At 44.3% G+C, this 27,142-nt stretch overlaps 1 protein-coding gene across 4 annotated transcripts in view; it reads right to left on the bottom strand.

Annotated features, from left to right (window-relative positions):
• Positions 1-659: 659 nt before the first annotated feature.
• The window catches only part of DNAJB6 (DnaJ heat shock protein family (Hsp40) member B6), a 63,408-nt gene continuing 36,925 nt past the window's right edge, over positions 660-27,142 (bottom strand). Inside the window, exons 9-10 of one of the 4 annotated variants that reach the window (XM_062568842.1) lie at positions 12,677-12,797; positions 660-2,279 (exon numbers count right to left, since the gene is read on the bottom strand). In XM_062568842.1, the coding sequence (XP_062424826.1) occupies positions 2,138-2,279; positions 12,677-12,797 (263 nt within the window). In that variant the 3' untranslated portion in view covers positions 660-2,137. Of the gene's footprint in view, positions 2,280-12,435; positions 12,798-27,142 lie in introns of those variants that run through there. The other 3 variants (XM_062568841.1, XM_062568840.1, XM_062568839.1) reach the window with 3 other exon arrangements.

Below are 27,142 nucleotides of genomic sequence, written 5' to 3'. Positions count from 1 at the left end.
CCTAACTGAACCCAGGCACATTTGCATCATTGCACCATGCACTGTACGGTGGCGTACCTCATTCCCCACTTCCTATGCCCAGGCTTAATAAAATACTCAAGGCTCGTAACTAATTAAGGCACTACTTTCCTTCTTCAAACCTATTACGAGTATCAGAGTTAAAAAAAAAATATTTATGTACCCAAACCCAGGTCTGCTCTAACTCTCCAAGGCACATTCCTGATACAGAGCCACTGTGTCCTCAGGCTGCTCAGAGCACAGGGACGGTCCTGCGGAGACCAGCCCCAAGCTAGTCTCGCTTCTCCCTTCCTCCCCCTCTCCTGCTTTTCCAAAGGATGCAAGGAGGTCTCCCAGAGCACTGGTGGGGTGCCAGATGGGATACATTTCAGTGGTGTGTGTTACCCTGGGTGAACGTCCCACATACGGCTATTGCAAAAGTTGTGTTTGACTTAATGTGCAACTATGGTGACATTTCTAGCCAGAAGCAACCTTAGTTCTGCACTATTAACCATTAGAAATGGGGAATGCACTGACCTGCAACTCGGTATACTCGTGGGTGTTTTGTGAATGCGAACCCTCCCCTTGTGCTTACGGCCTAAGCTTTACTTGAACAACTGATGCCAGCTGTGGTCTACAGTACACTGCAAAAGGACAAAGTATAAAGGAGAATTTTCTTTATTTTTAAATATTAGTAACACTGCACAAAACAAAAAATAAAGTGGTACTTAAGTGACAGAAAACCAGTACTCAGTCTTATTTCATATTAACCATAATTTAAATACCTTAACAGAGCTCACGTAAGGTTATATGTTTGCTTAAGGTTACATTACATAACGTAAGCACGAGAAGTTAAACCATTCGAATACCACAGACATCAGAATCCTTTATATCGAACCAGGCTAGAAAGCAGACTTGATTTTCCTTTAGCGTCTTCCTTACATCATTTGCATCGCTACATTTTTCTTTTTAAAGTTAGGATGAGTGAGTTTCTCCAGGAACTGTGGAATTTCAATATTGCCAGGTTTAAGTTCAAGTTCGTTACATCAACAACATATCGGCAAGAGGAAAAGACAAAAGAAACAAAACAAAACCACGGACTGATAGCTTCTACTTGGAGGTTAAAAGAGGAGGCAACATACTGACAGGAAACATGCAGGTAAGTGCTTAAGGCAACAGGACTCTACACAAACTGCATGGTTAAAAGAAGCAATGTATCATGCACGTGAGACAACCATGGGAAGCAAGGAAGTAATCTTGCCAGAAAATATATATTTCTTTGAAACTGAAGAAATATTTTCAAGCTAAAAAAAATTAGTCCTGCAATAAAACTGATGTAAAATACTTCCATACATAAAGGTGCATGTTCTTGCAGAAACAACTTGATAAAAATCTTCTCCGGATCCTGAAAAAATGTTTGTTATCTAAAATCTACTCAGCAGAAACAAAGAGCAGTTTTAAAGTCGCAGTTAGATCACTTGTCTCTAATTCCACAAACTAAAAATTTTAAAATAAGGAATGATTTCACTAAATGATTCATAGGGAGTCTATTATGTTTAAAGAAATCAGTAGGAGTGCTTACTGGAGACTGCCAACATCCTAGCTTTCTTAAAATGAGAGGATATAACGTCACGATACAATTTAAAATGAAGGAACATTTCAATAACAGGGACAAACCTTCGCTGCCCAACCTGGGGAAAAAAAAAAACGTAAAAGTAATTCATAAGGTTTGCATAAGTGACTGTAAAAGAGCTAGTGCCTCAACCCTGCTCTCAGTGCCGTGAGCGACGGGATTGAGGCGTCACCCTTCGTTGGATGGGCCGGGTGACGCTACAGCAACCGAACAAAGAGGTGTTTTCACAAGCCTCGTGAGCCGAGAAAACAAACGCACACTGGACTAGAGTAGTTTTAGTCCCAGGGAAGGAAGAGGTAAGAAACTCTGCAACGCTTTCCCATCTTCAAACATAACACACTTCTAACCAAGCTCAGCCTCATACGAATTCCCCTACCTGACTGGCAAGAAAGCCACTCCGTGAAACTAGAAAGAATAATATAGTGCAATTTTAGTACAGTTTTAAACACGAGTCACTTCCTTACTAGCAGTGTGAACAATCAAAAAATATACACAAAGGAGGTGTGCTCAAATGTAACGTAAGTTGTCATTATTATAAAGGTTTTGGCATCGCAAAGAAGTCCATTTTAGTAACTCCCTTTGGTTGACTTCTTCTTCTTCTGTTCCTCTCTCTGCTTCTGCTTCCTCCTCTTGCTGCCTTCTTTGTGTCCTGAGGAAACATGGCTTGTAAAACACTGTTCACAGCATTCATGGACTTTTCCTCTATAAAAAGCACATGTTCTCTGAATGGTTTAAGGAAGCTCAAGAAAAGGTCCAACTTTCTAATGCAGTTTTTTTTTTTTCTTTTAATGATCAGTTCTACTAATGAATGTAGGATAGAAAGAAAACATTTTACAAATCTTTGAAGTCTGAGCTTTCAAAAGACTTCAAAGCCATTCAGGAAAAGCTTAAAAAATTAGAGCACATGCAAAACTGGAATACTTTTTAAAGGAAGCAATAAATAAGACTTGTATGTATACAGTAGAAGCTATGTATGTACTGGCATTTCCTGCTCACAGTAGTCCAAGTTACCATGATATCTGCATTTCCATTTTAAGATAGGGAATGCTGCAACTCCTGAGTAAATAAGAAGGTGCTCAGTGTTCAACAATATGAACTTTATAGGCAGATGTTCAGCCTGCTCATGCCTAACTACGCACCCTCGGTTATACTCTACTGCAACTCCTACATCACATGGAAGTATTAAATTCAAGCAACAACTTATTGCTATTGATTCGTGTTACTGTAGCGCTTGTTTCTCCATTTTAGTGCCAACAGCAAAGCCAAGATGGAAAAACAAAGGGGGCTGTGAGATCAGGATTATGATACCCAGTGTTTTAAACTCACTGTGGGGCTTGAGTGCTCCTCCCATAGCAGCTGCAGCCCCATCAGAACTGCAGGACTTTGGCTTACATTTCAGACATCGGGAGAATCATGCTCTTTAGTCTTTGGGCCAAATTTACGTCAGGCATTAGCAAAAGCTTGTGCATTAGAGGAAGTACACTCCCTTGTAGCACAAGAAAACTGTTCCTACATTATCGTCCTAGCTCCTACGCTGCATCGACAGCATTACTTCATATCTCAAAATCATCTGAGTCAAGAACCAGGATATTTATTTAGTAATGCTGCCATGAGCGATTAGCCTGGGCAAAGTTAGAGTGGGAACCAGTTTTATTGTTTAAGGAAGAGAAAAACTGGCTGCGTCGCTGGTGTTGGCAACAGGGTTTTGTTTTCTGTGATCATGGGACGTTGTCTGAAGATCAGCAACTGGTGAGGAGAGATGGGATTCACCTCACCAAGCGGGGCATGCATGTCTTTGCCAACAGGTTGGCCAGCCTGGTAAAGAGGGCTTTAAACTAGGTAGGAAGGGGGAAGGGGAGAGTCATAGAGAAAGGGTAGTCAGTAAAACACAGCTCGGGTTAGGGGGCCTCCAAAGGGTGCATGTAGCTGTGGATGTACATTTGGGACATGGCTATGGGGGACCCCCTACACTCTTCCTGGGAAACCTGCATGCATGACTACCTCTGTGAAATGCCTGTACACCAATGGACGCAGCATGGGGAACAAACAGGAGGAATTGGAGATCTGTGTGCGATTGCAGGGCCATGATCTCATTGCAATCACAGAGACATGGAGGGATAGCTCACATGACTGGAACGCTGTCATGGATGGCTATGTGCTTTTTAGGAGAGACAGGCCAGGAAGGCGAGGTGGTGAAATTGCTCTTTATGTGAGAGAGCAACCGGAACGCATCGAGCTCTGCCTAGGGGTGGAGGAGGAGGAGGCAGTTGAGAGCTTATGGGTAAAGATCAAAGGGCAGGCCAACATGGGGGACACTGTTGTGGGTGTCTACTACAGGCCACCTGACCAGGAAGAGAAAGTTGATGAGGCCTTCTACAGACAGCTGGAGGTAGTCTCCAGGTTCTCATGGGAGACTTCAGCCACCCTGACATCTGCTGGAAGGACAACACAGCTAGGCACAAACAGTCCAGGAGGCTCCTGCAATGTATCCATGATAACTTCTTGACACAGGTGGTGGAGGAGCCTAGGAGGAAGGGTGTCCTGCTGGACCTTGTCCTTACCAACAGAAAGGGACTGATTAGAGATGTGAAGGTTGGGGGCAGCCTTGGCTGCAGCGTCTGTAAGTTGGTGGAGTTCAGGATCCTGCATGAAAGAAGTAAGGCAACAAGCAGGATTGCAACCCTGGACTTCAGGAGAGCGGACTTTGGCCTCTTCAGAGACCTAATTGAAGGAATCTCATGGGTTAAGGCCCTAGAAGGAAGGAGGGTCCGGGAGAGCTGGCTAGTATTCAAACATCACTTCCTCCAAGCTCAAGAGCAGTGCATCCCAAGGACGGGAAGCAAAGGACGAGACCTGCATGGATGAGCAAGGAGCTCTTGGCAAAACTCCAACAGAAGAGGAAAGTACCTAGAATGTGGAAGAGGGGACAGGCTACTTGGGAGGATTACAGGAATGCAGTCAGAGTATGTAGAGACGTGACAAGGAAGGCTAAGGCCCAGCTGGAATTGAGTCTGGCAAGGGATGTCAAGGACAACAGGAAGGGCTTCTTCACATACATCCGCAGCAAGAGGAGGACTAGGGAAAATGTGGGCCCACTACTGAATGGGGCAGGGGCCCTGGTGACAAGGGATACAGAGAAGGCAGAATTACCAAATGCCTTCTTTGCTTCAGTCTTCACTGCTAAGGGCAGTCCCAAGGAATCCTGCAGCCTGGACATGAGCGAGAAAGTCTGGAGAAGGGAAGACTTTCCTTTGGCTGGGGAGGACAGGATTAGAGACCTTCTGGGCAAGCCTGACATCCAAAAATTCATGGGCCCAGATGGGATGCCCTCACGGGTACTGAGAAAGCTGGCAGATGTTGTTGCCAGGCCACTCTCCATCATCTTTGAAAGGTCATGGAGAACAGGAGAAGTGCCTGAGGACTGGAAGAAAGCCAATGTCACTCCAGTCTTCAAAAAGGGCAAGGAGGAGGACCCAGGCAACTACAGGCCAGTCAGCCTCACCTCCATCCCTGGAAAGGTGATGGAACAGCTCATTCTGGATGCCATTTCCAGGAATATGGAGGAAAAGAAGGTGATCAGGAGTAGCCAGCATGGATTCACCAAGGGGAAATCCTACTTGACTAACCTGATAACCTTCTCTGATGGAATGACTGGCTGGGTAGAGGAGGGCAGAGCAGTGACTTGAACAAGGCTTTTGACACTGTCTCCCATAACATCCTCCTAGGAAAGCTCAGGAAGTGAGGGTTAGACAAGTGGACAGTGAGGTGGACTGAGAACTGGCTGAAAGGCAGAGCTCAGGGGATCATCATCAGCGGCACGGAGTCCAGTTGGAGGCCTGTGGCTAGTGGCGTCCCCCAGGGCTCAGTACTGGGACTCATCCTGTTTAACTTCTTCATCAATGACCTGGATGAGGGGACAGAGTGGCTCCTCAGCAAGTTTGCTGATGACACCAAGCTGGGAGGAGTGGCTGACACACCTGAGGGCTGTGCTGCCATTCAGAGAGACCTGGACAGGCTGGAGAGCTGGGCGGAGAGGAACCTCATGAGGTTCAACAAGGACAAGTGCAGAGTCCTGCACCTAGGGAGAAATAACCCTAGGTACCAGCACAAGCTGGGGGCTGACCTTCTGGAGAGCAGCTCTGCAGAGAAGGACCTGGGAGCGCTGGTGGATGACAGGTTGACCATGAGCCAGCAATGTGCCCTTGTAACCAGGAAGGCCAATGGCATCCTGGGCTGCATTGGGAAGAGTGTTGCCAGCAGGTCGAGGGAGGTGATCCTGCCCCTCTACTCAGCCCTGGGGAGGCCTCATCTTGAGTCCTGTGTCCAGTTCTGGGCTCCCCACTACAAGAGAGACATGGAGCTACTGGAGAGAGTCCAGCGTAGGGCTACGAGGATGATCAGAGGGCTGGAGCACCTGCCCGATGAGGAACGACTGCGAGAGCTGGGCCTCTTCAGCCTGGGGAAGAGAAGACTGAGGGGGGATCTTATCAATGTGTACAAGTACCTGAAGGGAGGGTGTCAAGGGGACGGGGTCAAACTCTTTTCAGTTGTCCCATGTGACAGGACAAGAGGCAATGGGCAGAAATTGAAGCACAGGAAGTTCCGCCTGACCGTGAGGGGGAATTTCTTCACTGTGAGGGTGACGGAGCACTGGAACAGGTTGCCCAGAGAGGTTGTGGAGTCTCCTCTGGAGATCTTCAAGGCCTGCCTGGATGCAACCCTGTCTAACGTGCTCTAGGTGACCCTGCTGAGCGGGGAGGTTGGACTAGATGATCTCCAGAGGTCCCTTCCAGTCTTACTGATTCTATGAGGTAAGGGACATCTCCCAAAAGGACTCTGGCACCTCCAAAGACGCCAGTGCAGAAGGAGGAGGCATGCTGTCCCTGGAGAATTGGTTATTCAAGGGTTATTATTCCAAGGAATCTTCTCTTTATTGGGGGAAAAAACAGCATCGTATCAGCTGATCAGAACTAGTCGCTGTAGTAACTATGAACCATTTATGTAGGTATTTGGAAAAGGATCATTAAAACCTAACAGGTTATGAGCTTCATCATTTTCTCATTTTTCATGCTAAAAAACACTGCCAGTATTTCTAAAACGCTTTCACATACAGGCATGATTGCTTTTGATATCGCTATTTTATATTCTCTCCCCTCCTTTTTTTTTAAACAACTGTCCATTTTCTTTCCTCAGAGTGAAAGCAATTCTAGCAACTCTTCCTTAAAAAAACTGTAAATAAGCCAAAGTCAGTTATAACTTGAAATAAATGTCATATAATTCATTGTCTTATAAATAAAACAATTCAAACATTAAAATAATGTGGCATGAAGATATTCAGGCATTTGACAACACGGTCTCTTACCAGCCTCTGGAATGATAAGGATAAAAAGTGGAAATCTTTCAAGTGTTATCACTGACATACTGAAACAGATTGGCTGAAGTAGGAGATAACACGCACATACAGAGTATTCCTCAAGAGAAAACTTCCCAGTTGTTTCTGTTTCCAGGCTGCTGTGATAAATAACTTCACTCGTAACCATTTCCCTTTTTACCTCCACCAAAAAAGGAAGGACAGGTCTAACTCTGACAGTCTGTTTGCTCTGCTGATGCTATGGCTGAATGAGAGCAGCTGAAAACCCAATCCAAAGAGCAGCTCCTAACAAAAACCCAATTCACACGCCAAAGAGAGTGGTTATTTCACATGCATACTTCAACCAGCACTCATTAGAAGCACATCCAAGGTTAGAAGGCTAGCCCCAAAGTCACAAGAGAACAAATCTGAATTAGAAAGCAGCAGCTCCATTACTGTTTGATTAAGTCCTCATAAATCTGTGTCATGGTGACTTGCGAGTATCATGAAGCAGTTGCAGAAGTTTCCTGCAGTTACCGTGTGGTTGAACTGGCTTCAGCCAAAGAGTTGTGGTCTTGGAGAAGGACTTTTCAAATTCCCACCCTTAGAAGTAATTATTATCCATCTAAATTCTAGAAATACACTACATCACCACAAAAAGGCTCAGGGAAGGGTGGGAGGAGAAGAGGTTTATGAATGCTTCCCAGAGCTTTGCTATTTGGAAATCAGATATAGTCAAATGTAAATAGTCATCAGGCTAACTTGGTATGTTCTTGCTTCTGTCAGCTTCCAGGAGCAGAGACAGAAGAAGCAATCATCAGCACCATCTGGAACAATCTGGATAGCTCTCGTTTAAAATAGGCAGCATCTGCCAACCTGTTCTTATTCTTTCATTCCTAGCTTTCTTCTGGTTCTCTGCATCATCTGAACCTTTTAAAGGCACAGATTTACTCCGCTACAGACTTGCTTCAAAACTCATGTTCTCGGGAGACAACCATGAGGCATGCATACACACTAAGTGCCATATCCCAAGGGACAAGCGTCCTGTGGAAAGCATCCTGACCCAGCCCATTTGTGGCACACCCATCCTATTTCTTCCTGCCCTGCTTGACATCTGCCTGCTTCACCAGGGGCAGAGAGCAGCCTCGTGCCTGTCCAGACTTCTACTGCCAGCAAGGGAGAGCATGGGAGCAAGCAGTTCAGTGGTGGCAGTAGGAGGAAACAACATGTTCAGTCATGATGGACAATTAGTACACACCATTCCTTCCCTCTCTGCTTCTTGACCCATACTGGTCAATAATAAGGCTGTAGCCTGATTTTTTGGTAGAAATCCTGTAAACATGGAGCTGGGAATAGAGCCTCCTTCCACTTCCAGCCTACGAAGTGCCATTCCTCACACTGTGTAGGTTGGGGCTGGAGGGGAGTCATGCTTTCCACTCACGTCCCAGAGGAAACAGTTTTCAAGATCTGCTAACTCCTTACAACAGCAGCAATTCTCCACCCACCTTCAAACCAGGAAAGCAGTCATGCCTCCATCATGCCCACCAGGTTTAACAGACCAATGGTGATGTGGCAAGGGTGCCTCCATAGAGAACGCTTTCTAGTTTTCTGCTGTTAGAGGTATTTCTCTAGCCAAAACATTAAGTTGTTATTTCAAAGGTAGCTTGCTTACCCCCAAGCTGGGGGTCATCATCTATTATTCCAGACTGAGGACACTTTCACGTGCCATTGTAAAATTTCATCCCAATCACAGCTTCGGTGTAATTTCATGGGTGTGACTCCATTTACAATTACAGCTGTACTCTATATACTTTTGCATGCCCGCCTTTCAGCCCAAACCACTGCCCAACACACACTACAACCTGACCTACTAATTCTCTTGCCACATCCACAGCTTATGTTCATGTCACAGAACATCTTAGAAAGAGAAGCCGCCTTGACATAAAGGTCTGAGGTGACAAAACGTCCCACCCTGTCTAGGTACGCTGCTCCACTGCTGAATTATCCTCACTGTGAAATCCAAGAGGAGAGTTCTTCAGTTTCACTGTCTAACCCCTATGATGTAATTTAAACTTTGATCTCGTAGGGGACTGAAAAGCTTTGGCAACTTAGGAGCCTTCCTTCATGCTTGCTCACCATGCTATCTTCATCATCAGTTGTGCCTAGAATTGCCACAAAAACATACCAAGCCAGATAGAAGCTGCTTGCCTGCTCTTGATTAAGGTATACTGCTGAATAGAGTTTCAGGTTTTCCTCCCACATGGCAAGCAAAAGCTTGCAAAGCTCTGCAGCCTTGGAAGCCCTTCCACGCACAACTCAGCCACCACCCATGGGAAGCAAACGCTGGGGAAAGGGATGCTTTCCTACCAGCAGCCAAAAAACCGTGCACGAAGGCAGCTCAGGCTAAGCCAGGGGGCAACGAGCCAGTCTGAGCCCGCTGGCCAATCCACCCACACTCTGCCCGCAGACTGTGGCCGTTGCCACATCTCACTTCCAGCCAGGGAACTGTGCTAGCAGATGTGGAGCAAAGGGAGAATCAACTTACTTCCATCTCCACACCTCCAACATTCCTTGCATGGTAAATTTCCACAGAAAACAGAGTGAATCTGCTTTCCATTCTCTTTCCTTTATACACCTCGATACAAGTATGCAGAGGAATTACAAGGTAATTAGTTAGGATAACCAGCACATTGATTTTATTAGTTAGTGATGTGTAATTCAAGAAATCATATATTGGTTAACAAAAAATAAAGGGGAGACTGCATCGAGGATGGAATGAAGTTCAAATGGCTCAACTTTCCAGCAGAAGAATCCATGCCAGAAAAAGATCAAGATTAGTTAAACTAGTTCTTTTAATACCGTTTCTTCTTCAGTGATACCAGCAGATGAAAACAGACCAAAAATGAATTATTAATGTTGTAAGTTTTAGGTTAATGTAAACTATTTCATTCAAAAAGAAGATCAAACCTTGCAATATTAACTTGCAAATAAAGATCTTTTGTTTCACATATTTTTCGATATTTTAACAATAAAACATTTCAATCATTCTTGCTAAATAAAGGTCAAAATTCTCAAGCCCAGAGCATTTTTTATTATTATTATTTTTATTTTAGGGATAGATAGCACTAGTGGCTGCAAACCCCAAGTCTGTGCTGGCCTGAATAGCGCTTCGGTACAGCTTGGCTACCACTAGTCAGACATGCATTGTACAATCTGGGAGTGCGTTACTTGCAATAACTTCTTACGAGAATCCAACTTCTTACGAGATTTACTTGCTTGGAGCTGTAGAATGGTTTGAGATAAGCAGCAACTTCAGAGCACAGGAGATGAAGTTTTATTCTAAATGGCTGTTATGTTTCATGTGTTATGAGCTAACACATGAAAGCCAGAGCAATTTCTACTGAAACGCAAAGTGTCAGAGTCAGATAGAGAATTGAGTTGAATTCTATTTGCTTTTTATTAAAAAAACAGCTGCAATGAATGGAAATCCTCAGGATAGGATTCATCTCTTATCTCAGTTAAGTGTGCTGAATATTGTATGCTTGTCTAAATGAGTCTGCCAAAATTCCTGTGTAGACAGTAGGGAATAGATGGGCACTCCCTGAGTGATTCCTATCCCCCAGCCTGGGTTTCTTACAGATAGAATGAGCCTCATGCTTTGGAGATGCTGCTGTTTTCCACCAACAGGAGCAACCTGGATGATTAGACAAGGCACCTAAACATAGTCAAGATGAATCTTATCTCCATGCCTTTCATTTAAGTTTACTAGGCATTCACAAAATAAAAACTAAACATTCCCACTCTTACAGCTGGGAAAGGAGACTGTTTCAGCTGCAGGGAAATCATTAACTATGGAGAATTTACTTTACATGCTCTATTCGGGATGAAGTCTAAAACTGCTGAGCAATAGACCCGCCAAGGGCCATTCGCCAGCAGAGGCGGAACTATCCGATCCTAGGTGGAACCATGCCAGACTTCAGGCATTGAAGCTAGCAGTGAAGTGAGTGGGCTTTGGATCAAGGCCTGAAGGAGGCTCTTCCTTCCCAGCACCGTCCCATGGAAGTGTGGCAGCTGTCGCAGTGATAAATGAGAAGCCAAGCGGGAGCGGGCAAGTGGGCTATACAATTGCAAAGCTCTGCAAACCAGGCCTGCTTCCTGGGGGAAATCGCTCCATGGAGATGGACGCCCACAAAGGAGAAACACGCTGTTAGCTTGGCCTCACGTTCAAGCTTCCCAGAGGGGGATCAAGACACTGGCGCAGGTTTTTAGGACTAGCACAATGCACCCTTCAGCAGCCACCATCTATCAGAGAAATGGCAGGCAAAATACTTAAAGGAACAGGGAAATCTTAGCCTTGCTGAAATCAAGGTTTCATCCTGAATCTTCTGTATCTGAAAAATGCCAAAGTGACGTGGAGTTTTATGGTAACTCACAGTCTAGTGGTGGACTAGAGGGTTTTGTGATTGTGCGAATACTTCTGGAAATGCATTTTAAATTAGTGCGTCTAAAAGCATAAATAGATTTTCAGCCGAAAGTCCTAAGCAATATTAAAAATCACTCCAAAAATTGCAATTATGTATCAAACTCAGGAGCTCTTTGGAAACACTATAACACGCTGTTATAATTGCGGAGAACTAGGCTTGTCCAAATTAGATCCAGAGCTCTATTTTGCTGAATACAGACATGGGAGACAAAGCGCGTAACCCTGGTCCAGGATAATTCAAAACATCAGCCCAGAGTTGGATTCAGGCTTCTGTGAGAAATTTCAAACTTTTTTTTTTTTTTGGATAAAAGATTTATCACAGCCATCCCTAAAGATCTGCAAGGTTGACTTGTTTCTGCTTATTTCCTCAAGCCATCATCCCATGTGGTAGCTCGAGATCTTCTGGACAAAAGCAGCATTGGATTTAAAGGATAACACACACAGCAGGAGCGAGCACGGCGCTGAGGGTGGGTGCACACGCGTTTTAGGGGGCACCCTCTTTTTCCCCCCTCCTCCCCGGCGTGTTTCTCCCGAGCTGCGTCCACCCCAGGGAGCCTAACCGCGCTGCGGGGAAGGGCCCGCGCGGTGGGCACCCCGGGGAGCAGGACGGCACCCGCGCGTTTCGGAAGGACCTGCCCTGGCAGCGCCGAGCGGTCTCGGACCGCGGGCGCGAGTTAAATCGAGCAGCTACGGGGATCTCGCTGTCCCAGACAGCCTGCGGGCTACGCTCCCCCGGCGTCACGGGCCGGGAAGGCTATCGAAGGACTAGCGACTTCCGAAACGAACCAGGACGGCCGCTGCGCTTCCTCGTCCGCTCTCTCCGTGAGGGTTCACGTGCCTAAAAATCGCGGCTTCCGGAAACGCTGCGCCGCTCCGGCGGGGGCTCCCCGGGGCGAGGGAGCCGCCGGCCCCGCGAGCGGGGCGCCGCGCGGAGCGGGGGCGTTTGCCGGGACCGAAGCGAGGAGCGGAGCAGCTAGCGCGGGCGGAGGGCGCGCGGGCGGCCCTTTATTCGCCGCCTTAGGTCAGCGCGCAGCACCAACTCCGCGCGCGGCTCCCGGCTCTTCCCCGGCGCCTCGCCGGCGGCTCCTCCGCTGCGGCTTTCTCGCTCGCGCGCTTGTGCACACCTGATAAATAAAAAGGGCTCTCGAAGCTGCCGGCGCCGCGGGCTCGGTCCTGCTCGTCCGCCTCGTCGCTGCCGGAGGGGCAGGCGTACCTGGGCGGGCCGGCGGGCTTGTGCGGCTTCAGGAGGCGGGGGGCGGCGGCGGGCTGCGAGGGCAGCGCGTGCTGGCCTCTCCGGCGGCACTCCTCGGCGAAGGCCTCCTCGTCCGCCTCGCCTGGAAAAAGCAAAGAGCCGGTGAGAAGGGAGCCGGGCGCCCCGCTCCCCGCCCACCCGCCCTGCCGGCCGCCGGCGCGGGGCCGGCCGCGGGCCCAGGAGGCGACGCGCGAGCCCCGGGGGCGACACAGGCGCACGGCGAAGGAGAGGCGCAGGGCGGGAGCGAGAACCCCACGTGGAGAATTAACGGGAAAGGCGAGGCGCTGCAGCGGCGCTCGCGCCGCTTTGCTGAGGAGGCGGCGTCCCTCGGCTGCGGGAGCTCGAACAGCCCCGAGGCCGTTCAGCGCTCGGCCGCCCCAGCGCTCGCGCAGCGCAACACCGCACGTTGCGAAGGGAACGCTAGGAGGAGAGCACGTCAAACAACCAAAGAGACACGGTGCAGAAAACAGGAGCAAAGGCGAAAGAGGGAGAAAGTAGGTGCCACATTTGTCCTTTAAAGGGTTTCTAAAGTCCCATTAACTCAATTACTTAAGCGCTTTTAAGAGAGCTGACGAAATACAGCACCGCTTTACTCGGGCAACAGCGGCGCGGCGCCTGCGGCGTCCCGGGCCTCAGCTGCTCCCGGGGGGACATTGCTGCTACTTCAGGGCTGCAAAAATGCTTTGAAGACGGGCAGAGCGCCACGCAGGCGTTAAGCAGCCCGTGCAGCAATACGGGGTTCACCGCGCGCGCCCAGCCGCCGACACTTTCAAACACAACAAGCTCCGCTGTCTTTACCTGGTAACCGCGTATCGGGAGATCCTTCTGAGCGCATGAGGAAGAGGAGGCAAGTTTTTTTTTTTTGTTTGTTTGTTTTTTTGTTTTTTTTTTTTTTGTTTGTTTTTTTTTAGAAAAAGTCATTTCAGAGCCCAGGGCAGCCCCGGGGGCCGGGGTGAGCGGGGCGCGGATCCCCCTCCAACGCGCTCACGCTCCCTCACAGCGCCTTTCAAAAAAGCGAGCAAACACACCAAGCAAACACGACAAGCAAACACGACAAAAACCACTTCTCTCTCACGCGGGGCAAAGCGCTTCAGCTACGAAAAGCAGCGAGCAAAGAAAGCTCTGGCGAGATGCCGGATTTGCAGCAGTCCCCGGTCCCAGCTTCCCATAAGTGACTACAGGGATTTCACGCTTGTGCGCCATCACTGCAGACGCTGGGTGCACAGAACTGGCCTAAGCATACAGCGTGGTGACACTATGAAAAATGGAAGGAATAAAAATGAACAGAAAAACCACACGCACCAGTCTCCTGCAAACCAACAAAAAGAACAGTCAAGAAAGGTCACTTCCTAACAAATTACAGTGCACCAGGACTAGGAGACTCTCCCGTCCCACAAAAACACAGCCTACATTGCTGGCCTTCTGATGCACAAAGTCAGGTTTCAAACGCAGGTTTCAAATTCACACTAGCAAGCAGTGTCAGGGATTAGAAAGGTGCACGCATCTCAGAGGGACTCACTGATGTGATGGATACGACCACAGGTAAGTATTAAACCAGATGCTACAAACACGCTCGTCAGTTCTATGTCAGAGGTGCATCCCCCCAGCTTTAGTCTAATTTTCTAGCAGGAAAGGAGCAGTTTAAAATTGGAAGAACATGAAGTAATTGCTTTACTCCCTGGTGACACAGGCACGGGGATCGCTCTGTGCTATGCCTCTTGCCCCGTCACACCTCCCCGACCAGCCCTTGCTGGGAAACGCTCCTGTAGAGCTCAACTGCTCTGCAGGCTGGGTTGGGTTACCAGGTCCGTAACGCTGGCAGCCTAAGCAAGTAGCAGAAAGATCTGCCAGCAAGCACTCAGGCTTTCTAAGAGTCTAGGCTTAAAAAAAATATACATATATATATATATATATATATATATATATATATGTATATGTATATGTATGTATGTATATATGTGTATATATATACACACACACATATATATGTATACACACACATATGAAAGACATCCAGCACTCTCAACTTTGCAGTTAAATGCAACTGCGACCTAGAAAGAGGTATCAGAGTTAGTCATCTTCTGTTAAGAGAATACTTCAGAGAGTATCCTCTGAGATCCTCTCCATGGCATATCTCAGCCTGCAGCTCCTCACAGCCACGAGCAATGTTTGTGCTCTGGAAGAAGACAGCAGCTGGCACTCACAGACGTCCTGCAAGTTTTGGGATGTTCCGTCATTTTTCAGCTGTGATTTGTGGCGATATGCCTCCCGGAGGCTTTGCCTGCATTGCCCTCCGACCACAACTCTTCTGCGAATGGTCCAGAGCAAAGATCATCGCTTCAGACAGAGCGCCCTACTCTAACAGGGTTCATATTTCCATTACCACGTGAAAGGTGATAGGAAAGATGGACCACACAGAAAAAATGAACAAGGCATCCCCTGGCCAGTTCAGCCCTCCCTCCGGCCTGGAAGGAGGTGCCGATCCATGCTGGACAGCAGAGGGTGGCCAGGATCTGTTGGAAAGTTGGTTTTAACCCTTTCTGCGTAAGCTCCCAAACTTTCTACCATCACGGAGTTGTAGTTAGTGTTTTGCTAACCAGTTATACTGCAGGCTGCCCTTGGCGTCTCCCTGGGAGAGCTGCAGCAGTACGACACAAGACTCACCACAACGTGGAGTTCGTAATTCAGTGATAACTGAAGTGAAATGCTCCATTAACTTTAATTGGATCACAAAGTCACCCAGTTTTCCTCCACAAGGATAACATGTGCTTCCTATTTCAAGGATGCCTGTCCCTGCCTGTCCTTCTCCTTCCTCCCCCGCTGCAGAGGTGACGGCGTGCGACGCGTGGCTGCCTCCCACCCACCGCGCGGGCAGCAGTCTTACAGCTGAATCCATCTTGATCACGCAGAGTCATCAGATTTTTATCCCAAGCTAAAGACAAGCTTTAGTTCAATAGATGAACCAAAAAAATTGTCCCCTTTCTCCCCTTCCTTAGCTGCAGGAGAACAGGAGGTGCGTAACAGTTTAGCTAAGCGCTGGAGTATCAGGTCAGCTGCAATCCAGGCACTGAATCGAAAACTGCTGGGCACAGTATGAGCCTCCAAATCTCTTCTCTGGTTTATCTTTAATACCTCTTGTAAAGCAAAGCAAAGCTGTTATTTGCATCTTTTTCCGTGTATTATAATGTGGCCCATCTCTGCCCTCTCGCCTGCCCCAAATCACCCCTCCATCACCACCACGCAAGAGCCCGTGTGGCTGTGCGGGAACTAGATTAGGGAACTGATCCAAGATAAAAATAAACATTCTTTTCATGGGCTTATTTTTAATGCCGCACAGGTCCTGGCTCCGGCTCATCACGCAGTCGCACCAACAGGGCAGGCGAAAGGGGGGATTGGCAGTAACTGCCACGGCTGCGGTTCAAATTATAGACTTAACTGAAAGTCTTATTCTGCTAATACAACTAATTATTAAAAACATTGCATTTACTTCACTTGCAAAACCAGTTTAGAGAAGTTATAATTCTGCAAGTTAATTCTGAAAATTACAGATTCAGAATTGCCACTCTGTTTCTATACTTATAGTTAAAAGCAATAATTAAAAGTTTGATTTTCAGGTCCACCAGGTCCTCTCAAATGAAAAGCAACTTCTGGTGAGAAAAGAACTCCAACAGAAGTTGCAATTCCCTGAAAAATGCATTAAGTCCAAAATCTACCTTGTGCTTCACCCAGCAGTATTAAACCTTTGGGCCAAAGAAGAATTTGTCATACCAAATTCCTGTTGCATAAAAGGGGAAAACCGAGATTCTTTAACCTATAATTAACCAGTAGAGGGCAATATTGCCTATCATGCGAGGAAACAGTTTATCAGAGAAAGTCACTGTCAACGCTCATTTACTTGGGAACGCATCGATTCTGTATGTCTAACACCAACCGAGCACAATTCTCGGACAAGGCTTGGAGGGTGGGGAGCCACCAACCATAACAGAGAGGTCCGTATGACTCTTGGAAAACAGAAGTAAGAGACACAGGAATAAAAACAGTAAAGCAGGTAATATTTTAGTTGAGGTGGGGCAGTTAAATCACTAAGCCCTTAATTAAAAAATGTGGCCCTGCAGCTTTTTTTCTACACCCATTTTCTTACCTACCTATCTACACCTGAACTTCAGCTACTAAAATGTAGAAAGTTACTATTAAAATTTTGAGAGCTTATAGCATGGGATATAACCATCCAAGTTTGTTGTTGTTTGATTCAACCACAGAATTTATAGGTTATTCAAAGTAAGTCACAAAGTAGCTCCACTTTCCACCTGTAAAGTGGGAGCTAGTGACTGGCAACCACACAGCGACTAGATGAAGAAAGCAGTGTTCACTTCAGGAGTAAGGTACTACAGAAATTTTAAAATGTATTTCTATTGAAATGTGCATAAGGTAATGATCAATCCTACAAAATCAAGAACATGTGCGGATGCCAAAGCTACAGTTGGTGTGAAATGAAAGCATTTCACCAAAGCGGAACTCCCCACCGAATATCCAAATACAAAAAAGCACTCTTTTTCAGAAGAGCAACATAATTGTGTGAGACAGTTTTGGTTAACAATAGTAGGTGTCCTGGTTATGCAGAACTGGACTGGATTCGTACCAGAAATCAGCAATAATTACTGGCAAGATAGTAATTAACAGAAATATGCAACTCAAACTGGGGTAAACATCCTGAGGATACTGAACCACTTATTTAATTTTATCATGTCATTTCCTGTGCAGAAGGAAGCTGCAACTTAGTGATTCCAGGAAAGAAAATCTACTATTTGCATGCTATTTTCTTAAATAACTAAAAAAAAAAAAAAAAAAAAAAAAAAGGATTTTTTCCTGTATTAAGAAATAAAAACTAGACAACTCCATCCAGAGGAGAACTTCCTTGAGCATAGGAACATTACATAATCCTTATGGTAATCAACATCAGAAAAAGATGCAATTTGTGATAGAGGCCTATTATTATCTACTGACAAAATAAGGCTCTGAACAAGCCATTTTTTTAAATAAAAGTGGCTTACAGGAAACATACTCCAGTCAAATCTGTCTTTCCTGAATGATGAAGAAGTATCTGTCTGTCTAATAATTTAAGACTTAAGACAATTCAAATATATTTAATCTTCAATAGATATTGATTGAGATAATGAGTTTTAAGAAGCTCAGAGAAGGGAAACATACTCCTATTTCTAGAGAGGCCTCAGAACCTGAAATGTTTATTCAAACCATGGTCAAGGAGATCTCAGTCTCAGCTGCTGACTGTGACCACCTCCACCACCGCCACAAGAGTTTTGCTTGACTGTTCTTTCCTGTGATTACTTGGACCTGGAATTTACCCTGAGCTGCACAAGGGCACTGGGGTTTCTGGTGACTCAACCTTACGCTGCTGGGACGTCTAGAGCTGCAGCAAGCAAAAGAACAAAACAATCCCCATTAAAATATATTCATCTGAAGTCAAAAATTGTCCATAGCACTATGCTCTTCATATTCTGTTCACGACAGGATTTTTTTTTAACTCAGTAAATGTTTTCAGTATTACAACAGCTACAGTATCAAGATTTGCCTTGTATTAGCAAAAGACACCAGAGTTCTAGGGAGATTAAAATCAGATTTATCAGCAAGTGGTTGACATTTTAGAAGAGCTCATTACAGCTGAGAACTTATGTAACGAAAACAACTAGTCTGCAGTCCTAGAAAACACTACAGAAAAATTCCAGGAGATTAACTGGTTCTTTAGTTTCCCTCTTGAAAGCTCCTCTTCAAGATCCATGTTAGATATATTTCAGCACAGACAAAACATCAGGTGTCCAGCTAACTATACTAAAACACAGAATGATTTTGGGGACCAAACTTGAACCTTCATTTCCGAGAGATGCGAAGCCACCGCAGCTTGTTCTAACTTACGTCAGAAGTGGGAGATGTCCACTACAAGCAACCAGGCCCAGGACTTTTCCCCAAAGTACATACATGCACATGTAATACTTTTGAAATTATAGGCAACATGCTAAATCAAGAAAATACTCTGCTTCATCAACACTACTACAGGCTATGCTGAGCAAGTTCTTCTGATTAATTGTTCCTAAGCTTGTTTCCAAATTCCAGGAAACACCAACAGTGGCAAAGCTTAAGAACATGAGTTATAAAATCCATTTAAGTATGTGCTCCATAGATTTTGCCACATTTAGCAGAAATTAAAATTTTCATCAAGTCTTTTTTGGAAAATGTAGCTCTCTTAGTTGGATAGTGAAAGTCTTTAAAAATATATTTCTTGCCATTTGGTTTGATGCTTACGAGAAAAAGCAGCCATTTTAAAAGCTACTGATAAAAATGCGATTAGTCTCTTGAGTCAAAAGAGACTGAAATCATTCAGAAACCATCCACGGAATGCAAGAACAGCTGCAAAACCCGCACCAGCATTTCAATGGCAGGGCTTTTACAAACCGTAAAGGGAATTTACTTCAACACTGCCGTTCACCAGCTAAAGCACAAAATGGAGCATGCAGTTTTGAGTGCTTGCGCACAAATCAGTTGCTTTGACTGATTCCTGGGTATCATTTTTCTTCAGGCATCATTGCCCATGCCTCAGTGTCACCGGTGCATCCAAAATGAGAACGCTGGGAGATAAATGGTTTGCCTCAGTGACTAACATCCTTCAGGCAAAATGCTAGGAAATGCTTAGCCTGAGTGGTATGGAGCGTGATCAGCTAATTAAAAACTAAACATGCTGCAAGCTCTTCATCAACCCTCTCCCCGCAAACTTGCTATGATGTCCCACTTCATCCTTCATCCATCTCCCAGTCAGGTGGTGCAACACCAACACAGCTCTGCCTTCACCAACATTACTCTGCAGAGCCAAAACACCTGTTATACCCAGCTGCTCCTAACCCAAATCAAAACCCCCTAATTAAGGAGATTTTGACCCACATTTCCCAGGCAAAGACCAGCACTACTATTCCTCGAGCTGTATGGACTGTACTTCTTGCAACGCCTTCTACAGTAAGGGTCTCACTCAGGGAACTGCCCCAGCGCTCGCCCCTTCCCGCAGCGTCGCCCCAGCCCCGCTGCCTGCGGGCGGCACAGGCTGGGCACATCTCGGACACGTAGCACGCGAGCCCAGCGCCCGGGAACCCCATCGGAGCAGGGCCACGGCAACTATCCACAAGCCAAGGCAGAAGGGGCCAGAAGTTAACAAACGCCAGGACGAAGCACACGAGGTGGTGGCGAAGTCGCTGCGAAGCCAAGTGGATTCGGGAAAAAGGACAGAGCCTGACGAAGCAAATGCTGCAGTTCTATTTCTGGCACGCGAGCGCCGCGGCTGCAGCACAATTAGGACCTGGGAAAGGGCACGGCCCAGTACTTTTTGCTTAACATACATAGCAACCCAGAGCTCTGCTGACTTTAAAAGCTGGCAGTGGATTGGCTCCTTTTACTTTTGCCCTCAAACCCAGCTACTCCCCTGCCAGCTCACACTGTTCCTACGTAGCCTGTACTGCTGGCGGTAAGAGGGAAGGGCCGGGAAATTCCCACCGCGGGTTTCGCACAGCGTGGTGAACATCTCCGTTACAACACCCTGCCTGTTCCGTGCTTCGCTACGCTGCTCCCTGGCGCTACAGCGTGGGGCACTGCGAAAGAAATGGGAGAGGCGAAACAGAAGACTCACGTACTTTACACGTGAGCACTCACACGAGGAGCCCTCAGTCATCAACATACCACCACCCACACACTTCAGGTGACAATTATGTACTGGGCTTCAGCCTAGCATGTACGTACATGAATCCTACATTTATAGCACATGCAGCTATGTAAGAAGAGATGTTTCACCACAAAGATCGACCAATCTGCAAAAAGGAGTATACTAGACACGAACTGCAGCAATGCTGCCAATAGATACTTTCAAAGGAAACGTCACCTCACTGGTTCCCCTCCGAGTGGGTCATAACTGATGGCTAAAGCAACTCATTTGACCATATCCGCTACCACAGACTTCTGCACCCTAAGATACAGATGGCAACTGTATCAGCAACCGGCAGCAGTTTTGAATTTACCTTCTCACTACCAAAACTTACTGGTCAGAATACAGAATTTGTGCTAAAATTGAGCCCATATAAAATTCAGTGGTTCTGGATTAAGTCCAGGATGGAGAGAATTAAGAGGATGGAGAGAACTGCAGACTCAGCACAACGGGGCCTTTGGGCAATTATTCTGCTCCTGCAGAAGCAGCCCGGGGGCTCCACCTCCAGACTACACCAGCTGTTCTCCTCCTAAGATTTTGAACAAGGACAATGTAAACAGCAGCAGGTAACAACTCATGTTTCCAGCAAGCAGAGAGATGACCTCATTTGCATGCTGCTGCTCAAACTGAACTTTAACCTAAAGCATAAAACCCACAAACTATCACACATGGGTCTTTTATACATTGATGCATGAATAGCAAAGACTGAGGAATAGAGAAAAAAAAAGGTGACAGTATTTCTGATGCTTTTTACACTTTTCCTTCTACTATATTTTCCTTCAATTAAATTGTATTCCTTTATGTTTCAACAACATTGTCTGTCAGACCAGCTTAAAAATTTGCACCGGGGCTCATATTCTTAAAAAGATTTTATGATTTTTTTCTGGCCAATCCTTTCAAGCATAAGAGCCTCTGATCCCTTCTTGGACAAATTAGACTTCTATGTTAAGATGACTTAAAAAAGAAGGCCTCTACTTGTTTCTGCTAGCACAAAGCCTTCTCCATCCCAAATTATTTCAAGGTAGATCAAATGTACCCTTTCCATACTAACTGGGACGGGAACAAAAATGAGTGGTGGCTGTTCTCCTCAAGTTTAATTTACAATACATGCTCCTCTAACCCAGCATTAGATGAGAAGCTGATCAGTGACTGTCACCTTCCGTTCCATCACCCCTCGTCCTCCAGAAATGATTATCGTCCCACTCGTCTGAAGGCAGGAAGTCCTGCAGCGGTCAGTCAACACCCTACAATCAACTCATGAGCCTCCAACTGCAGCTGCCTCTCAGCTCCACAACTGAACACACATTCTGCAGTCTAGCGCACTCACGCAAGAGCTGCTCCGACATCTGCCTCTCTCGCTTGTACTTGAAAACTTTCAAGCATCAGATTAAGAGGCCCCGTGTAAGTGCCCCTTTGTCCTCCTGTTGCTTCTTACCTTCCTCCCTTCTAGAGTTTACCACTACTAGGTTAATCATCTTAAAACTGGCTTTTAACTACACAGAAAACCTCTTCAGGTAGCAACCAGAAGAAAACTGCTCCTCTATTTTCACAATGAACAGATCTTTAACTCACTCTTTTCTAAGAGTTAAACTATTACAACAACATCTTCTATTTATGTTAGTAGCCTTCACTAAAAGCAACATCTCCAAAGCAGTTTTATTTGGGCATTTCCTTCTATTGCTTATCAGCTTTAAAACAGTCTTTGAAAACTTTATGTACAGCAAATTCAGATTACTATAAGAGAAGGAATTATAGATAAAACAAAAAGCCATGCGGTTATATTAAAGAACAATCTGATGACTGACTTCACAAAAATGTAATGAATGACTTCCACAGCTGTTTTGTCAACACTTCCATAGTAATTTGGCAAAAGCACAAAAATAGCCATTCGATCGAAATACAAACTTGGTATTAGAGCTGTTGAAATCTTACAGACACAGGAAGTAAGAGCATGTTCCACATTTTATATTGCATTGCCCTTGCTTAGTTTAGAAGCTCTCATCTTTTTAGGTTAACCATTTGAAAATATTCTGTCTTGTACCATGCGCCTTAAATAAGACACTGCCAGGTTCACATGTTAATTATGAAAAAGAAGGGATGGCTACGCCCTCTCAAATTATACCCCACAATCTGTAGTTTGTTTCTTATCCCTTTCTGCATTACTAGGACTAAGGCAAGCAAAACTCAGCTCCCAGTGCTATCTGCTAATATTTGCACATACCTCTCTAATTTGCAAACCACATATATAAAGACCAGCATAATCTTTTAACTGACCCTCAAAATGTCACACGTTCTTTAGTAACAAGAAGTCTCTTCCAGCAGTCAGGTTTCTCACTTCAAAATATCTGACAAACCTTCACCACAAAACCCAAATCTATTTTTAACATCTTCCTGGCAAGAAAAAGCACTAAGCAATTATCCAGTAATACTGACACACTAATGAAAAACTTGAAATTGAGAAATCTCTTATTTCAAGTTTACTTTTGATACTAATTTTGACTAAACACATATGATCATTCTATTTCACAGAGGCAAACTGTTTAATCTCTGCCTTAAAACTCACCACAGTTTAGGAATACTACAGATAATTACAGTTTTCAAATCTAAGTTTTTTCGACAACAAAATTTTATGTGTTTGTATACATAAAAACTTGCTCTATGTATACTGCTGGGACTGAAGTTCTGACCTAAGTAACCAATAACAGCAAGTGGAGAGCACAGGAATTACAATTTTCTCAATTTAAAAAAGCAAGACCGAACCAGAAACATTACTATGATCCAGCAAAAGAATACTTACAATTATCTTTTGTGCCTGGGAACAGTACCGTCAGCCACTTTACACGCTCCTTCTGAAGATATCCAAGGTGAACAGAGAACATTTTACCAAGAGAGCTTTGGGAGTTTTTGAAACAGAAGCAAAGTTCAAATACTGACATTAGTATTTTGTTTTTAACTACACAGCAAAGCTATGCATCTATGGCAAAAGGCTGCCACACCACAGAGAATCAGGCAACAAATCTCTTCCTGTATGAAGCGACCACTATTTCCACCACAGGCCTCTGCGGTGGCATTCTCCCATCTCCCACTTCTCTACCTCTTTCTTTCTTCACATCCCCTTTGAGGTCCGTGGGCTGAAGCACCAAGCACCGTAACAACTGTTTCCAACTACAACCTCCAGGGCCAAACTGAAAAAGAAGTGATGAGACTTAAAGCTACCCTAAAGGCAGAGAAATCGGAGAACACAATGTTCCTGGAGGATGCGGGAACACCTGACAGAGAGGAGAATTTGTCAGTGGAGGTGACTGACCTAGACAGACACTAAACCCCCAGAGAATGAAGGAACACCTTGTTACCATATCTAGGTTCTGCTCAAAAATCATCTATTTTATGGACATAGCTGCATCTCCTGCATTTCTGTAATGCCAATAAAAGCTCTTCCAAATATTTGAGTATTTGCCAACAGAATCAATGTGTTACTGGAATAAGTATTTGAAAAAAAAAAACATTAAGAACAGTTCATTTAAATTGTTCTAATTGTTTAACCAGAAATATGATTTTGCACTACTACTAGACCAAAGTGCAGGATCCATCACAACTATTCAGCCTGCTTCCAGAACACCACTAAAAATCAAAATAGTCTCAGAAACATTTGCCAAGAGCTCTGCTAAGTTTCAGAAAAGTCAGACTTCATTTAACCTACAATATTTCCCCTCAGTCATGGAAAAATAAATATTGCTCACTTTACTGTTACTGAAGATGTCCTGCATTCCACACTGATACCAGAAGGAAACCCAGAAGAGATTTGCAACCGCAAAAGCTTACATTCACATACACTTGTTATTATGAAAGTCGGTCATGAAAAGTCTTTAATTTTGCACTTCTGAGAATAATTGAAGACTTTCCAATTAAGATCCTGACCTTACCTGAACTCTGTATTTGATACACTGCAGCATTTCTGCAGAATCACTTTATAGTACATTTTTAAAATACAAAAAAAAAAATTACAACTGTTCTAAAGAGAATGTTGTGTTTATCCAATGAACAGTGAAAAAAATAATTCTGTAATTTCACATCTACAACTAACTACATTCAAAGGGATGGAATTTGTTAGCAGAAGCCTGCAAAGCGTGGACTTTCTAATTAAAGATAAATCGATAAATAAAACTACTCTTATTGTATACTAACGTACTGGATAAGCGGCTGCTTGCAGTTCAGAGGAAAACAGTGCTATCACCTGAAAGGATCCATCACTGTAACAGTTCCAATGGAAGGCTTTTAGAGCCCTTCTTTTAAGAGGACATTAGCCAGAACCACCTCCGCCCGCCACCCTCCCCCTCCCCCCCCTCCCCCGGGAAAAAAAAAAAAAAAAAAAAAAAAAAAAGAGAGAGAGAGAGAGAGAGACTTTGACCTATATTAGTAATAGATTGTCTAACCTACATCAAAACGACATCTCAGGTTGTTAAACTTGGCTATGTGCCACGTACAGGCACGTACTCAACATCTGAGACACCCAATAATTGAAGCAATTTTGCAACCACGCCCAGAAAACACAACACCAAGCCGAAGCTGCAGCCAGATGGGAATAAATGGCTATTATTTTGTTTCAAACAAACCAATACAGGTAGCTGGGAGACCCAAAGCAAAACCCCCATAACAGCTTGTGTAAAAAAGAAAAAAAAAAAAAAAAAGAAAAAAGAAAAAGAAAAAAGGCCTTCCACAGTAGAAAACTATTCAACTATTCTGCCCAGGGCAGCAAGTGCCTCCCCAGCAACAGAACGCAGAACACATTTGTGCACACAGCTCAGTGATTTATTCTAAGAAAACAGTTACCAGGGATCCAGTCATCTTTTATATAAACATTTCAGGGGCAAAGCACACACATGATCTCAGAGCAACCGCTAGAAGAGAGAGAAGGGCTGAAACTACATTAAGAGTAATCAGAGCATCTTTTGTTCTTGATTTTGTTAATCAAGAAAAAAGAAAAAGATTAGACACCTGTGTCATCTTAGAAGAATACGACATCTTCAGTTTTTAGCTTGTTGTTTTAACAAATAATTTTGTTTTGGTAACATTTGGGACTAACTTTTTTTTTTTTTTTTTTTTTTTTTAAAAGAAACCTTTAAAATAGGACTGTCTTTTTGGCTAATACCTTCAATATGGATCAAAAAAGTCAATCCTGATGTTTTAGAAATACATTGCAAGTGACTGACAGCCTCCTATTAAAAGCGTCATACTACAAAAATGCCATCAAATACTCTATAATACCTCAACAGCATAATAATCTATGTTTTATAAAATTTTTTTTTACTTGGCAGTGGTAAAACTAATCTTTGTCATTTTCTACATGTTTCTCTAGATAAACAGTTTTTTGCCCCAAAATGTCTTTTTTACTGACCTAATAGGTGGTCTTGTGTAACAGAATTGCATTTCTTATCTTTAAAGTAGGTTTCATACCGGCTACAACACAAAAATTTTGAAAATATCTAGAAAATTTGCATAAAATCAGTTTGCTTTGAGAAGCTACAGCTCTGACCACTTAAAATATATTAAAAGTAACTAGTTTTAAGGAATTTTTTTCTCCTAACACTCACAAATTACAAGGTCTACAGTGGCTATATACTTTACCAGCTACACAAATATTTCTGCTAGAGGCTTGTTTCTTTTAAACCAGACAAGAGCTAAGCAGTAGAGTACACACACTTGTTTGCTTTTCCTTTAACAAGTCTTGTTCCTACCGCTATGCCTGTGTTAGGGAAGCTATACTGCTTTGATTCTACTTTTTATCAGTACGGTGAAAGTTTTCATCACCGATACAAAAAAGAGCCTTTACAAAAATTAAGTGCTGAATATTTAAATTTCAAACTATGGTAAATTGCTGTAGAAGAATTAGACTTAGTACTGGAGTTCTGTTGGTCTCCAAGCGGAATACCTTCCAAAGAAAGTTAGGAAGAACCTAGAAATAGAGGGATTTTGCTATAAAAGTACTTAAATTTTTTAGTTTTGATCCAAGATGTGTTTTATGGTGATATGAGCCAAATGCTACTGAGTTACAATTCCAGGAACTTGCCCATCCACAAATTTCTCTTAGTAACAAACTTAATCAAAAATGACTATTAATGAACTCAGCTCTGGGCATATTCAGGACACAAATACGTGTGTACATACAGTGTTTTCGCATATATAAGCCCCGTAGGAAATGTTTCTCTGGTAGTTCCCTGCAGAACTTTTTCCACCATAATGCAGTCTTAGACATTTAGCAGACTACCAAAGATGATCTAATTAACAAAAGGTCATCTTCCTCCATTGTAGTAACTCAAAATTCAAACATATAGCGCCATCCACATAGAACTAAAAATAAAATTTTTAAACTGTTAAAATTTTACCTATGTTTAAAACCAGTGCATTCTGACAATGAAACTTTGTCATAACATTAGCAAGAGACCTCTTATTCTTCACATCAGAAGCTCGAACTAGGCTCTCAAGTTCTGCAGCCTGTTTTTGGCGAGAAGAGACAGAAGACATACAAGAGTTCACTGTAAAGCATATTTCAAAGCAAATTCCTTTAGGATAATTCACCTAATTCACCACACTTTTTCCTCTTCACTATACATCCAATTTGTCCACCATAAAAAAAGCAACTACTTACCTTAAGAGATTCAGAATGTCTT

This window comes from Rhea pennata, chromosome 2 (genome assembly GCF_028389875.1).
Source record: "Rhea pennata isolate bPtePen1 chromosome 2, bPtePen1.pri, whole genome shotgun sequence".
In the NCBI taxonomy this organism is placed as follows: domain Eukaryota; kingdom Metazoa; phylum Chordata; class Aves; order Rheiformes; family Rheidae; genus Rhea; species Rhea pennata.
This window is presented reverse-complemented; position numbering and strand designations above follow the sequence as displayed.